At 47.3% G+C, this 17,348-nt stretch overlaps 1 protein-coding gene across 1 annotated transcript in view; it reads right to left on the bottom strand.

The window, feature by feature from the left end:
• Positions 1-7,933: 7,933 nt before the first annotated feature.
• Positions 7,934-17,348, bottom strand: part of LOC125426418 (maestro heat-like repeat-containing protein family member 2B) — a 75,862-nt gene continuing 66,447 nt past the window's right edge. The window contains exons 37-40 of the mRNA XM_048484676.1: positions 13,195-13,326; positions 11,506-11,608; positions 10,018-10,083; positions 7,934-8,151 (exon numbers count right to left, since the gene is read on the bottom strand). Coding sequence (XP_048340633.1) covers positions 7,934-8,151; positions 10,018-10,083; positions 11,506-11,608; positions 13,195-13,326 — 519 coding nt within the window. The remainder of the gene's footprint in view (positions 8,152-10,017; positions 10,084-11,505; positions 11,609-13,194; positions 13,327-17,348) is intronic.

Genomic DNA, 17,348 nt, shown 5'->3' with positions numbered 1-17,348 from the left:
AGCATCAAGAGAGATTAGATTCCTAATGCAGTTATTGATGCATTAACTGCATCAAAAGAGATTTCGGTGGAACCTCTTTTCCTGCACCTTGAATTCATTAGTCCTAGTCTCTAGAGTAGAAGAAAACAAGATCCCTCCCTCTTCAACTTGACATGCCTTCAAATACTTAAACACGACCATCATGTCACCCCTTAACCTCCAGACTAAGCATCCCCAGCTCCCTAAGTCTCTCCTAGTAGGGCATGGATTCCAGGCCTTTCACCATTTTGGTCGCCCTCTTCTAGACCAGTTCCAGCTTGTTGATATCTTCTTGAATTGCAGTGCCCAGAACTGGACACAGTATTCCAGGTGAAGTCTGACCAGTGCAGAGTAGAGTGGTACAATTACTTCCCTCGATCTAAACACTATACTCTTATTGATGCATCCCAGAATTGTGTTGGCTTTCTTGGCTGTCATATCACACTGCTGACTCATGTTCAGTTTGTGGTCTACTAGCACTCCCAGATCCCTTTCACATGTACCTGTTGTCAAGCCATAGTGTCACCCATCTTAGATCTGGCATTTCATTTTTTTTGCTTACACTTATCTCTGTTGAAGTTCATTTGGTTAGTGCAGCGCTTCTGCCCCCCAGGAGCAAACCATGTGGATCCTCTGGGGCACTGGTAGTCCCGCAGGGGCCGCTCAGCTTGTAGTGGCAAAAACATCAGGTTTTGGCTCCTTCCACACTTCTTCCTGCTCAAGCATAAGCATAAGCATTTTGTTGTCATTGTGCACGCACAACGAAATTTACAGCAGCATTCCTCGATGCACACAATTCCAGACTCATACCCCATCCTCACTTTCCCCTTCCTCCACCCATCCCTACACAGTCCCAAACACATCAACACGAAGCCGCGGAGTTCAGCATAGCCACAGCTCTAGAGTAGAAGCTGTCTCTAAAGCCTCTTTGTCCTAGTTTTGATAGACCTGTATCGTCTGCCAGATGGTGACAGTTCAAAAAGAGAGTGTGCTGGATGAGACGGACTACATCGAGGGAAAGCAACCAGCCGCAGCAGATTCTTGCGCAGCCATCCTTGCCTGGGAACCGGGAAGCTAAAGCCTAATGGCTTGAGTTGACACTAGGCATTGGTAAGGACCGTAGTTTACAGTTTACAGTGGGGGGGGGGGAGACGTTACCGAGGCTTTGCGGGAACCTCCGATGAAACCGAGACTCGCTTGCCGCTCTTGCACCGTCCCGCCACAACCCGACCCACAGATGAACCTTGACTAAGCTCTTATACTTGAGCTCAGAAGCCCTCCAGTTTCGAACCCCAATAAGGAAATTGAGAAACCGCAAACTCCGACACTCCGCTGCTTACAGAGCGTCTTGCCCCACCGGAACAAGTTGATTGCAAGGCAATTGGCTCCTACATCCTTGCCAGCACCTCAGGGTGACACAGACTCACAAAACTGCCTTCTACTTCCATCAAGGACAGCATTGTCTACTCAGACCGGCAGCCGCACTCCAAGGACTCGGGCAAGGGTCTTCCATATGACCTCCTGCCGTGTCCTCTTTAACTAGAGATGATGGGGGCTGAACTTGGGACTTTCCAGATGCCCAGCAGATGCTCTCACAGTGAGCTGTGACCCCCCCCCTCGAGCGTCACTTGACTCAGTTGCCCAATCTGCCTCTCATTGTAGATCAGGTGCAAAACGACACAACTTGGCCCAATGCTGGGCAGAGTGAGCCCAGGAGACAGGAAGCTCCCGGTTCGAGTCTCGTGTCAGCCACAAGCTCATGAGGCCACCGTGTGCCAAGCATGGCTGTCATTGGTGCCCTGAGTCTACCGTGCACCAGTCAGGGGCTGACCCGCAGCAGGGAGAGAGACGAGGATTCTGTAACAGGGTGAGGCTTGAGGGAAACCAGAGAGACGAGCGAGGAAGTGGGTCAGATTGGGCCCCACAGCGCTCCCTGATGCTTGCAGAACCTTCCAGGGGAGGCTTGCTTTGGGGTGTAAGAAGCTCCAGCTCCTCTCCATATACAGTATACAGAAAACCGACACACACAGATTGGTATCTATTTTTCCCCCTATCTATATAACTTGGACAGCCAGTCACTTAGGAGGGCTTTCACACTCACCAGATGTGATGCTCTTCCCTCAGCAATGCTTGAGGGCAGATATAAAAAAATTCCATATATCGACAGGCTTTGTCCATGTGATATGAGGGAAATAGAGACCCTGACACATATTTTCTTACGATGCCCCACTCACAAAGAAATGAGGGCAAAACTGTTTGACTCTCTTCCAACATCCATTTTTCTTGGCCCTGAGGATTGTGCCATGGAAAGACTATTAGAAGATGCCAATCCGAATATAACCAGAGAGGTGGCAAAATTCAGTGCTTATGTGGTTAAAAGGCATGGACAAGTAGGGCAATAAAAATAGGAACTTTGGATCAATGATTTTATCTTTTATTCAAATTTTATTCCAGTTTTTTAACTTGAACTTACATTATGGTTTGGACAAACAGTCTTTGGAAACTGGTTACCTCAATTTTATTTTGTATCTGGTCTGGAAATGTATTATCTGGATTTTATGTTTTATATCTGATATTTTCTGGTCTTTGACCGAAATAAAATATTGATATTGATATTGATTGGTATCTACATAAAAACTCCAACCACCATCCACAACAGAAAAGATGCATAATCAAAACTCTGACAGGTTGTGCAAAACGAATTTGTGAACCTCACCTCCTCCCTGACGAAATCAATCATCTAATCTGGGCTCTGCAGGCTAATGGCTACTCTACAATAGAAATCAGAAATTTAAGACCAAGAGAAACCCAGAGGACTGAGGAGAAACAGCCCACCACAGGAAAAATATTTCTACTATACAACAAGGGAATCACAGTTCAAATAGGGAAACTGATGAAAATGCATAACCTACAAACCATCTTCTTCCTTAGTTGGATGTAGGACTTTGACAAGCCATCTTCAAACCCACCAGAAAAATACAGCAGATGCTACGCTCAGCAAAGGACAAGAGAGACCCCCTCACTTCTGCAGGAGTCTATCGCATACCCTGCAGCTGTGGAAAGGTCTACCTAGGAACCACAAAATGCAGCATTCAGACTCGTATTAAGGAGCACGAAAGACACTGTTGGCTTAACCATCCTGAAAAATCTGCAGTTGCAGAACATGCGTTAAACAAAACTAGACATAACGTTTTATTTGAGAACACTGAAATTCTGGACAATTCAGAAGGTTACTTTGTCAGACTGCACAGGGAGGCCATTGAAATTCACCAACACCAAGACAACTTCAACAAGAAAGAAGAGACTCTGAAAATTAACAAAGCTTGGCTCCCAGTACTTAAAAAATGGACTGATAACCCCACCCACAATACAATGCACTCAGCCACACCTTTGCACAGCAAATTCCACCCAAACACTTACTGATTAGTTCCCCACCCTGGGACATGGACAATATACCCCACTAAACTTTCCCTTCTCACTAGACACAGCGTGAAACAGACTTTTCTCTGTGATACACCTCTGCAGATGCCAGCCACAGATGCAGGCGAAATGTTAGGAACAAGATCTACTAGACCATGGCCACGCAGCCCGGAAAACACACCACAACCAGTTGAATCCAGCCGTGAAAGCCTTCAACAATACATCTTCATATACGGTATACTTTATGCATATATTACCTAGTTGTAGTAGTGGCTGTTGCTGCTGCTATTACAACTACAATGATTACTATTACACACTGGATGTACATTTTTGAATACTGAAAGCACTTCATATGTATTTTATGTATACAAGTGCTCTGCGCACCCCCCCTCCCGCCCTCAGGCAGCAGCCACCCCCCTCCCCCGCCCTCAGGCAGCAGCACAGGCCCCAGGCCTGCCAGCCAAGTCCTCCCTGCTCACTGTGGTGTGCGCACATCATGCTCAGTGGCCCAGGCCAGCTTAGATGTGTGTGCGTGTGTGTGTGTGTGGGGGGGTGATTTTGCACCCCTGCATGACGAACTCTGTGTGCGCATGCCCACAGAGAGTGCTCCAAGTGCCACCTCTGGCACGCATGCCATAGGTTCGCCATCACTGTACTATGTCATTCTCCCAGTATGGGCCAGGGTGAACATTTTTTAAAACTGTCTGCAATTTAGTGCAGAAAGTTCCTGATCCAAGTGTATCCTGGACAGAAGAAAATACAGTTTCAACCATGTTGGTCTGCAGTAGAACAGCCAACCTCAAATCCAGAAGCACCTTAGAAACTCACAAGATTTTCTTGGGCACGAGCTTTTGAGAATCAGAGCTTCCTTCATCAGATACGAACAGGAATATAGATCTCTGACACCTTATATTCCAGAAGAAACTATGATACCCAGTACCTCAGCCAATAGGAGGACATTTTGATGTTTGGAAGTTAATTAGTAACATTGGTGCTTTATATCGGAAGTTCCCAACCCGGAGGTACATGCACCCCCAAGGGTACACACCGTAGAATTTGGGGGCATGCAAAAATGTTACCTAATGTGTTTGCTAATATGGGAGTACAATTTTAGGGAAATATGTTGCCAAGGGGTACATGAGTGAGAAAAGGTTGGAACCACTGCTTTAAATGATCTTCAGCAAGGAATAAGACTGAATAAGTGTCCTGAAAGTGGATTGAAAGTGCATTATTCTGCATGTGCGGAAGGGGCCATAGTCACTGCTGAAACCATTCATGATTGGCACGGCATTATTTAGAGCAGTGATGGCGAACCTATGGCATGGGTGCCAGAGGTGGCACTCAGAGCCCTCTCTGTGGGCACTCGCAGAGTTCCTCCCCCCCCCCCCACATCTAGGCTGGCCTGGGCTGCTGGGCTCAATTATTAGCATTAAACCTAAGACCTAGTTTTGGGGAAGCAGTATAGGTAACCCTGTTAAGCGCTGTTAAACCACCAAGCTTACTCCTGAGTAACGCACGCCTCAGAGCCAACCTTTTTTCCTAAACAAAAACCTCAGTATTCAGGTTAAATTACCATGTTGGCACTTTGCGATAAATAAGTGGGTTTTGGGTTGCAATTTGGGCACTCGGTCTCGAAAAGGTTCGCCATCGCTGATTTAGAGTGACAAAATAGTGCAAATGTTAATTGGCATGGCTATGCCCCCTCCCCATTTTGAAAGCCAACATCCAAACGTTGACCTTGTTCTATCCTTAGAAAAGTGCTTTATCGCCATCTCCTGGTCACTAGCCCTCGCCCAAGATACAATGCTTTCAACACCCTTTTCAGACAGAAATTTCAAGTATTGTGTTTTATTTAAATATCAGCATAAACCACACACCACAGCTGAGGTTAAAAAAGCTTTTACTGCAAGAGGAGGCAAAGTAGATTGGTAGATTGAGGAACTTTCCCTCACTGTGGGGACTTAACTCTGAACTTGATTTGACATGCTTTCTGCAACATCACATTGTTTTCATGATTCCTGTAAAAATATAATGGGAAATATACTGATTTAAAGAGCAACGATGCAGTTACTTTTAAAAAAATCTTCTGCTCAGCTGTTACTAATTAGCATTATTCTCTATATGAACTCCCAAGCACAAGGGCATTTGCAGCCACTGAGTTTAAAGTCTATGTTAGGGAAGAGGATCTGAAAGTTAATTCTTACGAATGTAGTTTTTATAAAATAGAGATTTTAATATGTTATTTTGGTATGACATATCTATTTATCTATTTATATGCTAGTGTATATTCATTGCATTTATTATTACCAAGTTTATGAGCAAGGTTAAGTTATATATTATGTACAGTTAAGAGTATTTTTGAATAACTTTTTATTTATTTATTTGATTTTACTCTATATATTTCACTAGCAGGATACCCGTGCTTCGCTACGCATACTTCATCACAGCCTCTCTATGAATTTCGGGGTGACATTCAGCATACTTCTTTACAGCCTGTTTGTGAACTTTATTAATTAATTAATTAATTAATTAATTAATTAATTAATTTTATATACCGCCCTCCCCGAAGGCATATTTCCTCACAGCCTGTCTGTGGACTGATGGGTTTGTTTTCACATATTCTGCAGCAGCTTCCTGTAGTTGTCTTTTTCTAATGCAATGTGTTATTGCTCTCTTTCACCTGGTGGGCTCCAAAAGACATCATGTGGAAGCAGCCGTTGTATTTTCGGGATGCAGAAAGGAAGTGTTCTGCCATTGGATGCTGATGAGTGAGAAGGCTGTGAAGAGGTTCAGGGTAGGGTTGAAGGGCAGGGAGCTGGACTGTACCACCACTGCAGCACATTCCTGGGGACTCATCCCGCCACTTCAGAGCATGACACCAAGCATAGGGTGATCAGAGGCCGAGAGCAATAAACTTGTCTCCACAGTAAGCAATCTGATGTCCTTATGCAGAACCCGACAAATGTTTAGTAGTTCAAGGAGATAGTGTGGTTTGTAATCTATTTTGATAGTGTTTGGCTGTAGCGGTGTTGTTAACGTGAGGGTGGGTGGAGGAGTACTTTTTCACAGCCTGTCTGTTAATGTCGGGGTGACATTCAGCATACTTCTTTGCAGCCTGTTTGTGAACTCTGGGGTGACATGCAGCATATTTCCTCACAGCCTGTCTGTAGACTGATGGGTTTGTTTTTGCATATTTTGCAGCAGGTTCCTGTAGTTGTCTTTTCCTAATGCAGTTTGTAAAGCATGCAAAACCCGACAACTGTTTAGTAGTCCAAGGTGATAGTGTGGTTTGTAATCTATTTTGATAGTGTTTGGCTGTAGCGGTGTTGTTAACGTGAGGGTGGGTGGAGGAGTACTTTTTCACAGCCTGTCTGTTAATGTGGGGGTGACATTCAGCATACTTCTTTGCAGCCTGTTTGTGAACTTTGGGGTGACGTGCAGCATATTTCCTCACAGCCTGTCTGTTGGCTGATGGGTTTGTTTTTGCATATTTTGCAGCAGCTTCCTGTAGTTGTCTTTTCCTAATGCAGTATATAAAGCGCTTTCTGCGTTTAATTCCTCTTCTCCCTATAGCGGTTTCAGCAGAAGTGATAGGTTCGCATGCGTTGTGGAGGGCAGTGGTAAAGTGCAGTTGGCGCACCATGGTGAAGGACATGAAGCTGGTGGTGTTTAACTGTCACCCTTAGAATGTTTGTGCAGCGTGTCTGTGGACTGAGTGGTTGGTTTGCCCTTAGAATATTCGTGCAGATGGCCAGAGATGAGCAGTGAAAACAGTAAATAGGTAATAAATCGATTGGAAGTGAATATTTTGGGAAATCCTTTCTTAGTGAGCACCTGGAGTACGTAAGGAACAGGTGTGCCAAATGTCATGTGTGTGGCTTCGGTGGTTTTTGAGTTCTGTTGATGAGTCAGTCAGTGAGTCAGTGGTATTTCGCATTTATATATAAAGATTGTACACTGTGTACATCAGACCCCCTATACACTGAAGCATGACTGATGAAGAGCATCGAAAACATGTGTTTACCGCAGACATTGTACTTGACACTTCCCAGCTTGATGGGAGAAAGTTTGCTGCTTGCCAACTTGGCTGGAGAAAGTGAATTACAAAGTCTTGATCTACTGGACTTACCCACCGGGAGATTGTGCAGCCACATAACGTGCCTCACAGCCGTGACAGTTTGCTCGGCCATGGCTGCAAGGCACTTTAAAACACAAGAATCCCAAAAATCGTGATTCTTGAAATAACCCGAGTTGGAGAGGGAAGGAAATGTGGAGCAGATCAGCATTAGGATAGGGGTTCGTGCAAAGTCCCCCCGCCAGGTTTTCCCAGTTTAATTGACCCATGCGGAAAGGGCTCTGAGAGATCTCTGGACCCTGCCAGGAGGTTGGTCGCCCTACCTCACAGGAGGGATAAGAAAAGTTTGCAGCTCCAGTGGAATTATGATAGCCACTCTAGGAATACTGCTGCATTCAAACTTATGTGCAATTGTTCATCTTATAACAGTACAGGGAAAAGTAATTCACACATGCCTTGGTGGGCTGGCGTAGCGCCTGTGGTCTTCCCAGGTTGAGGTTTGCAGGCTGGGACAAATTCTTGTGGTGCTTCTGTTTCATGAGATTCTTCCTCTCCCCACTTCTTTCTGATGTAGGTGGTCATGTCCGCTGCTGCCTGTTGAACTCCTGGGCTTGGGTCCTCCTGAAGCACTTTGAGAGCTGAAACGGCAGAGGGAGGATACTTCTATAAACTACAACAGATGGTCCCCAACATCAAGCTGGCCAGAAATGGGCAAATGGAACCGATTGAGGATCAGGCAGTTTGCAGAAGAAAACATGTTTGTGTGCCCAGAAACTTTAAGGACATCCAAAGAGCCCTGCTGGACCAGACTAGTGGTCCAGCATCCTGCCTCACACAATGCCCAAACAGTTTCTCCGGAGGGCAAACAACAGGGCATAGAGGCCATGGCCTTCATAAGAATATAAGAAGAGTCTACTGGATCACACCAGTGGTCCATCTAGTCCAGCATCCTGCCTCACACGGTGGCCAACCAGTTCCTCTGGCATAGAGGCGGAGGTCTTCATAAGATTATAAGAAGAGTCTACTGGATCAGACCAGTGGTCCATCTAGTTCAGCATCCTGCCTCACACAGTGGCCAACCAGTTCCTCTGGCATGGAGGCGGAGGTCTTCATAAGATTATAAGAAGAGTCTACTGGATCAGACCAGTGGTCCATCTAGTTCAGCATCCTGCCTCACACAGTGGCCAACCAGTTCCTCTGGAGGACTAACAAAAGGGGATGGATGCCAAGGCCTTCAAAAGAATATAAGAAGAGACTACTGGATCAGACCAGTGGTCCATCTAGTCCAGCATCCTGCCTCACACAGTGGCCAACCAGTTCCTCTGGAGGACTAACAAAAGGGCATGGATGCCAAGGCCTTCAAAAGAATATAAGAAGAGTCTACTGGATCAGACCAGTGGTCCATCTAGTCCAGCATCCTGCCTCACACAGTGGCCAACCAGTTCCTCTGGAGGACTAACAAAAGGGCATGGATGCCAAGGCCTTCAAAAGAATATAAGAAGAGTCTACTGGATCAGACCAGTGGTTCATCTAGTTCAGCATCCTGCCTCACACAGTGGCCAACCAGTTCCTCTGGCATGGAAGCGGAGGTCTTCATAAGATTATAAGAAGAGTCTACTGGATCAGACCAGTGGTCCATCTAGTTCAGCATCCTGCCTCACACAGTGGCCAACCAGTTCCTCTGGAGGACTAACAAAAGGGCACGGATGCCAAGGCCTTCAAAAGAATATAAGAAGAGTCTACTGGATCAGACCATTGGATATTGGTAACTCACTGCAACAGTCTATGCATCAGGCTCTCTAAATCCCCAGCTTTCCTTCAAATGGGAATAGTTAAACAGTAAGCGTGCCCTCGAGAATCTCTTTCAAAGGAACTGTACACCACAATTCTTTTTCAAAAGTTTTCTGATGATGGGGGTGCCAGATTCCTCTCCCCCCCGCCCCCCGCGGCCACTAGCAAGGGAGTCGGTGAGGGAAAGGTTGCCAGATCCAGGTTGGGGAACTCCTGGAGATTTGGGAATGGAGCCTGGGGAGGGCAGGTGGTAGTGGTGGTACAAGGCCACAGACCCCACCCTCCAAAGCATCCATTTTCTCCAGAATAGATCTCCATGGTCTGGAGATCTGCTGTAATTCTAGGTGATCCCCAGATCCCACCTGAAGTCTGGCCTCCCTACATCTACAACCCACTGAGTCGCCCTGCGCCTCACACTTGGGGGCAGCAATGAGCCATTTCATCCAAATATTTGGGGGCAATAAATCTGCTGAGATCTCTCCATCACAGGAGGTTTAGACTGAAGCAAAAATTACTTTAAACCTCCGGCGGGACAATGTCAACAAGACACAAACGTGTGACTCTTTTCCAAGCCACTGTTGTATTTAGACCACAAAGAGGGAGAAGAAATAAGAGCAAAATGTTCCAGTCTTAAGTCTTAATTTTCCAGTCTTTGTCTTAAGAGGACAGGTTCTTATCAGTGAGTGCATCAAAGTGCCTTGTTGATTACCTACAGCCCAGCAGCTGCTGTCGAAACGTCTCGTCGAGGTCTGGGATCTCCATGCTCTCCAGAACAACCCCTGGCAAAAAAAAGCAAAATTGTGAAAAGAAAGTCAGGTTGATGGGGAATTGATTTGTTCCTGGGAAAAAGAAAACCCCAGACTGCCTCCTCCCAGGTGGCTAGCTGAGTCGAAGAAGAAGAGTTTGGATTTATATCCCCCATTTCTCTTCTGTAAGGAGGCTTAAAGGGGCTTACAAACTCCTTTCCCTCCCTCCCTCACAACAAACACTCTGTGAGGTGTGTGGGGCTGAGAGAGTTTTGAAGACCTGTGACTAGCCCAAGGTCACCCAGCTGGCATGTGTTGGAGTGCACAAGCGAATCTGGTTCACCAGATAAGCCTCCACAGCTCAAGTGGCAGATTGGGGAATCAAACCCGATTCCCTAGATTAGAGTGCACCTGCTCTCAACCGCTGTACCATGCTGGCTGTCATAAGCAGGAGAGATTCTAAAAACTTAAAAAAACCCCTTAGATCTATCAAAATAATAACACAGCTGATACGGGACACATCAGGGAAAACCCACAGCAAAGTGAGGTTCCGCGGCCCTAACAATGGGCTTTTTCGCACACACGGTTTGTTCTTGATTTAATATATGAGGTCGTCACGGTTTCTGCCTTTTTTTCGCACACACTTGAGCCGTAATGTGGCCCGACTCCTAATCTGTCGCTCATTTCAGCAATGAAATGTCTCACATTTTTCCTGTCGCTCGATAATTGTGCAACTTTTTTGGATAAAACGGATTCCCCCCACAATCTGGTGCCTAGGTGCAAAACGCAACTGGAACAAGCGACTGCGAGGGATCACGCCCACTGTGTGATGCGATTTCCTCCAACTGATCAGGATGCGGTAGAGCTTGCCAGTTGCACGCGCACATTTCACTGTTTTGTTTCCGTCTCACTCTCCTCCCGCGCCTCCTCACGGTCGCTCATGCAGTGCATTGTTTCCAACGCCGCCCCGATATCTCAAGATAGCGAGTTCTCAACGTAGTGGTACACTGAGATAGTGAAATCACCCTGACTCGTTAGCTTGTGATGACGGGAGCCAAGCATCACACGGAACACGCCCTTGGATGGCACAACAGCCAATCGGAACTCTCGTTTGTACTGCATTCCAGGGCAATGCAAAACCAAGGGGTTTCTGAAGCAACAAGAACATCCAAAACAACCTGGTGATGTGTGAATGATCTCGAGCGATGAAACAGCAACAAAAAGGTCAGAATGTTGATGTGGATTGCCTTAATTCAAGAACAAAACGTGTGTGCGAAAAAGCCCAATGCCTGCATGATGGGGCCAATGCTCCTTCTGCGCCCACCTCCAAAAATTATCCTCTCCAATGTCTATAATTGCTCTTCATCCCACCCTACACCAAACCTCTTGAATCCCAAGAGGTTTGCTGCACTCTGCTGCACATGTCAAGAGAATTCTACCTGCTTGGCCCCCCACCTGACAAGTCCAGAGCTGCCGTCCGGGTCTCTTCCCAGATGCTTTGGAAATACGCCGTTGTCTTTTGCAAGAGCTCCCCCTTCACCTCTGGGTTAGTTTTGACCTAGTGGGAGCCACAAATGAAATAGCCTTGAATCAGGTCAAAGATGGACACAAAAGGAGACTCTCCAGGGTCTCAGGTAGAGGTCTGTTACATCACCTACTGCCCGATTCTTTAACTGCAGATGTTGGGAATTGAACCAGGGACCGTCTGCATGCCAAGCGCAGACTCTGCCACTGAGCCACAGCCTCACCCCTAAAATAAGCTGACCAGACGTCCCGCTTTTGGCGGGACAGTCCCGCCTTCAAGCAATTTGTCCCGCGTCCCACGGGTTATTTCAATTGTCCCGATTTTTGGGAGGCTACCGCACTGCCTTTTGGGGTGCAAGGCGGTGCGGCAGCCTCCCGTGCACGCGGCCTCAGGAGCACGGCCTTCTGGGGCGCTGCTGTTTCCCGCCCAGAAGGCAGTGCGCTCCTGCGGCTGCGCGCGCGGTCGCCTACCCGCCTGTCCCGGTTCACAAAGGTGACCGTCTGGTCACCTTACCCTAAAACCAAAAGGCGTGGCTGACTTAAACCCAGATCGCAAGTAGATGAAGCTGCCTCGTTTTACAACCAATGTTGCTCTCCTTTATATTTCTTTAAACATGCACATAATGCCACCTCTCACACTGATATCCTATTCAATCGTGCCAGGGATGGAAAAAGGAAGGGAAGGGAGAAGGGAAAAGAGATGGAAACCCTTGCTGTCTTGGCGGAACAGCTGTGGCATACAGGCCCTGCGAAATTAGAACAAATCTTGCAGGACTTTGCTCTCACTCTGTACAGCATTCCAACAGGATGGGGCCAGGACCGAGAAGGCCCTGCCCTTGACAGTCGGACAATTTGGGGGGCCATGCACCACCAGTAAGTTGTTATTTGCTGAGCGCAGGGCTCTTTGGGGGAATGCAAAGGGAGAGGCGGCCTTGCAGGCATGAGGGTCCCAGTCCTTTTAGGACACTGAAGATTAGTACCAATATCTTGAACGTGACCCAGTAGTCCCCTTGGAACCAATGCAGATGGCAGAGCACTGGTTGGATATGTTCCGTCCAAGGAGTCCCTGTGAGGACTCACACAGCTGCATTTCGTAGGGTGGCATCTTTGGTATTACACCCTGCGGAAGACCTGTACTTCCTTCATACTCCGTCCACAAATCCCCCCCCAATTTCCCAAATTGGAGGGTCCTGATTCTGCCCACAGAGCATATGTGGATCAGCCAAAGTCCTCCGTCCCCCAAATTTCTCTGTTTCTTTTTGGCCCCTTCTGCACATACAGAATTATGAAGAAGAGTAGAAGAAGAGTTTGGATTTATATCCCCCCTTTCTCTCCTGCAGGCGCCCCAAAGGGGCTGACAATCTCCTTGCCCTTCCCCCCTCACAACAAACACCCTGTGAGGTGGGTGGGGCTGAGAGAGCTCCGAGAAGCTGTGACTAGCCCAAGGTCACCCAGCTGGCGGGTGTGGGAGTGTACTATGTGGATTATCCACATTCCCAATTGTTTGCAAGTGGATTTTGCTATTCCGCACAGTAAAATCCAGCTGCAAAGTGCGCTGAAAGTGGATTGAAAGTGCATTATCCTGCATGTGCGGAAGGGGCCTTTCTCTTCTTTTCTTACCAGCTGCCTGCAGACGTACACATGCAGATAGGGGAGGGTCCGGGGGCTGGCAGGGCGAAGTTCTTCCAGGCAAGCTTTCAGTTTCCTCTTGGGTAAAAATGAGACTGACTGCATGAAAGCATCTTTGCAGGCCTGCAAAACAAAAAGAGCCCCAGAAATTCAGAGAGGCTCCTCCAGAGCCATGAACGACAAGCAGTGCAACAAAATACTTGTGCCAACAGAATACACACGCACTATCAAGAGATTTCCAGCGGGAGGTGGGAAACTCCACATCTCTCTCCCAGAGTCAGAGAAAAGCTAGGCCAGTGGTGGCGAACCTATGGCACGGGTGCCAGAGGTGGCACTCAGAGCCCTCTCTGTGGGCACACGTGCAGAGTTTGTCATGTGAGGGGGGCGGAAAATCACCCACCCACCAACACACACACACACGTCTAGACTGGCCTAGGCACGATCCTTTACCTGGGAGTAAGCTCAGTTGCTGGCAATGGGGCTTGCTTCTGAGTAAACCCTCCTAGGGTTGTGATTCACCCATTCGAAGCGTTGCACGATTTATTATTATTATTATTATTATTATTATTATTATTATTATTATTATTATTATTATTATTATTGTTGTTGTTGTTGTTGTTGTTGTTATTGTTGTTGTTGTTGTTGTTGTTGTTGTTGTTGTTGTTATTTTGATACAAAACAGTTATACACAGCAATTTTGTATTACATCACACGTCAGACACTTCCCAAGCATCTAGGACTGTGTGATGTATCGATGAATAATGCGTGCAGAGCCGAGTAGGGTGGCCTTTTGCAGCTGACATATGGTGATTTTGTCAGCGCCAATTGTTTTTAAGTGCCGTTCAAGATCTTTAGGCACTGCACCCAGCGTGCCGATCACCACTGGGACCACCTTTACTGGTTTGTGCCAGAGTCTTTGTAGTTCTAATCCTTAAAATCCCTCGGTGATCGTGTAAGTTTTTTCCAGTTAAGCTTCTCATCAATTCTGCTGTCACCAGGAATTGCAACATCAACTATCCACACTTTCTTTTTTTCCACAATCGTGAGGTCAGGAGTATTGTGTTCCAAAACTTTGTCAGTCTGAATTCGGAAGTCCCAGAGTAGTTTTACGTGTTCATTTTCAGTGACCTTTTCAGGTTTGTGATTCCACCAGTTCTTTGTCACAGGCAGATGGTATCATCATCATCATCATCATCATCATCATCATCATCATCATCATCATCATCATCATCATCATCATCATCATCATCATCATTAATTGGATTTAATATACCGCCCCACCGGCTAAGGCCGGTGTACAATATAAAAACAGCATATATAAAAACATCACAGTGTGCTTCACCAAGCTTACTCCCGAGTAATGTGCGGCTCAGAGCCAACTATTTTTTCTAAACTAAAACCTCAGTATCCAGGTTAAACTGCCGTGTTGGCACTTGGCGATAAATAAGTGGGTTTTGGGTTTCAATTTGGGCACTCGGTCTCGAAAAGGTTCGCCATCACTGAGCTAGGCTGAAAATCTAGAAGAAATCCAATACCTCTGCCAGCCACATTTTATTTTATTTGTTTGCTCCATTTATGCCTCTTTTTCCCCCCAATGGGTATGGTTTGCATGATTCTCCTCTCTTCCATTTTAACCCAACAACCCTGTGAGATAGATTAAGAGGAGAGTGTGTGATTGGCCCAAGGTCACCCAGCAAGCTTGCATGACAGGGCAAAAATTTGAACCTGGTTCTGCCAGTGTGGCATAGTGATTAAGAATGAGGAATGGGTTTGATTCTGCACTCCTCCAGTGGATGAGCAGTGGGTTCTAATCTGGAGGATCAGGTTTGATTCTCCATTCCTCCTCATGAGTGGCAGACTCTTATCTGGTGAACTGAATTTGTTTTCCCACTCCTACACATGAAGCCTCCGGATGACCTTGGGCTAGTCACAGTTCTCTCCAAGCTCTCTCAGCCCCACCTGCCTCACAAGGTGTCTGTTGTGGAAAGAGGAAGGGAAAGTGAGTTTGTAAGTCCCTCTCTTACTGGAGAGGAAGATGGGGTATAAATCCAAACTACTCCTCCTCCTCCTCTTGGAGCAGCAGTGGCGTAGGAGGTTAAGAGCTCGTGTATCTAATCTGGAGGAACCGGGTTTGATTCCCAGCTCTGCCGCCTGAGCTGTGGAGAGGCTTATCTGGGGAATTCAGATGAGCCTGTACACTCCCACACACCCCAGCTGGGTGACCTTGGGCTAGTCACAGCTTCTCGGAGCTCTCTCAGCCCCACCTACCTCGCAGGGTATTTGTGGTGAGGGGGGAAGGGCAAGGAGATTGTCAGCCCCTTTGAGTCTCCTGCAGGAGAGAAAGGGGGGATATAAATCCAAACTCTTCTTCTTCCTCCCAACCCAGAACTGGCAACACACCTTTGACGCCATTCCTCATTTGCACTAGAGTACAATGGTGCATGGAAGCGTGATCTCTGGGGAGGGGCTGGCCACCCCTCCCTCTGGTAAACAGGATGTCTGTGCGCATGCAGTCATCACTGTGAGGCACCAGGTGATCCACAGCCTATGCAGGTATGCTCCACCACAGTCATCCTTCCTTACTAGGTTGGGCTCTCGTGGGGCTTTAAAGATGGCAGGGGTGTCCACCTAACCAACAGGAACTTCCACAGCCCTTTTGCCAAGCTGATGGAAGCAGAACCTGGCATAGTGCTTGAGCATCCACTTGGCATGCCAAAGGGCCCAGGTTCAATCCCCGGCATCTCCAGTTTAAAAGGACCCAGATATTAGATGATGTGAAAGACCTTAATTAATGCCCATTGGGCAAGGTGGGCAGCTGCCCAGGTCACCACCTTGTGGGGGGCATCAAAATGCAGGGTTCGTTTTGGGGTATTTTTAGTAATTTTCCATTTTTGGCCTGCAGGGGGCGCAGTTTTTTAGGCTAGCGCAGGGGTCTGCAACCTGTGGCTCTCCAGATGTTCATGGACCACAATTCCCATCAGCCCCTGCCACCATGGCCAATTGGCTATGGTGGCAGGGGCTGATGGGGATTGTAGTCCATGAACATCTGGAGAGCCACAGGTTGCAGACCTCTGGGCTAGCGGCACCAAAATTTCAGCGTATCATCAGGAGACTGTCCTTATGCTGCCCCCCATTCTTTGCTAAGGAGATGGGGCTACCCTTTTGAGGGTCCATAACTTTGGACTCCCTGAACCAAACTGCACCAAACTTGGGGGATGCCATCAGGACAGTTTCCAGGTGCTGATACGTCCAAAAATGCACCCCCTGCAGGAACATCCCAGAAATTTGCCCAATAATCTTTGTTTTGCATTGAGTTTTCTGTATTGCTGTCAATGGGGGTTGCAGGCTGGAGGGGGGGGGCACATTTCTGAAGGCACAGTTTCAAAACTTTCAGGGCCTCATCAGGAGACTACCCTAATGATACCCCCCAGGTTTGGTGCAGTTTGGTTCAGGGGGCCAAAGTTATGGACCCTCAAAACTGTAGCCCCCATCTCCTATTAGCTCCCATTGGAAACAATGGGGATGGATAGAACACCCTCTTTGGGAGTCCATAACTTTGGACTCCTTGAACCAAACCTCTCACCAAACTTGGGGGGTAGCATAAGGACAGTCCCCTGATGATACACTGAAATTCTGGTGCTGATATGTCTAAAAATGCACCCCCCTGCAGCCACCAATGTTCTGGTGCAAAAATATTATTTGGTCGTGGTGGGGTGGCCACCCATGTGGAAATCAGGTTTTGCCCAGGGTTCCAGTTTGCCTCGTTATGCCCCTGATGTGACACTCTTGAAGGCAGTTGCCAATCTGAGTAGACAATACTGACTTTACACCAAGGGCCCAATTCAGCGTAAGGCAGCTTCACGCCTATGGGTTGTCCACCAGCCTGGAGCGAGCACATTCCTTTGGGATTCAAGGATGCAGAGGAGGAGAGTTTGGAGTTATACCCCTTCTTTCTCTTCTGCAAGGAGACTCAAGGTGGCTTACAAGCTCCTTTCCCTTCCTCTCCCCACAACAGACACCTTGTGTGGCAGATGGGGCTGAGAGAATTCTGAGAGAACGGTGCCTAGCCCAAGGTCACCCAGCAGGAATGTAGGAGTGTGGAAACAAACGTAGTTCACCAGATAAGAGTCTGCCACTCATGTGGA

This window comes from Sphaerodactylus townsendi, linkage group LG02 (genome assembly GCF_021028975.2).
Source record: "Sphaerodactylus townsendi isolate TG3544 linkage group LG02, MPM_Stown_v2.3, whole genome shotgun sequence".
NCBI lineage: Eukaryota > Metazoa > Chordata > Lepidosauria > Squamata > Sphaerodactylidae > Sphaerodactylus > Sphaerodactylus townsendi.
Note: the sequence above shows the minus strand (reverse complement) of the source record. Positions and strands in the feature narration are given on the sequence as shown.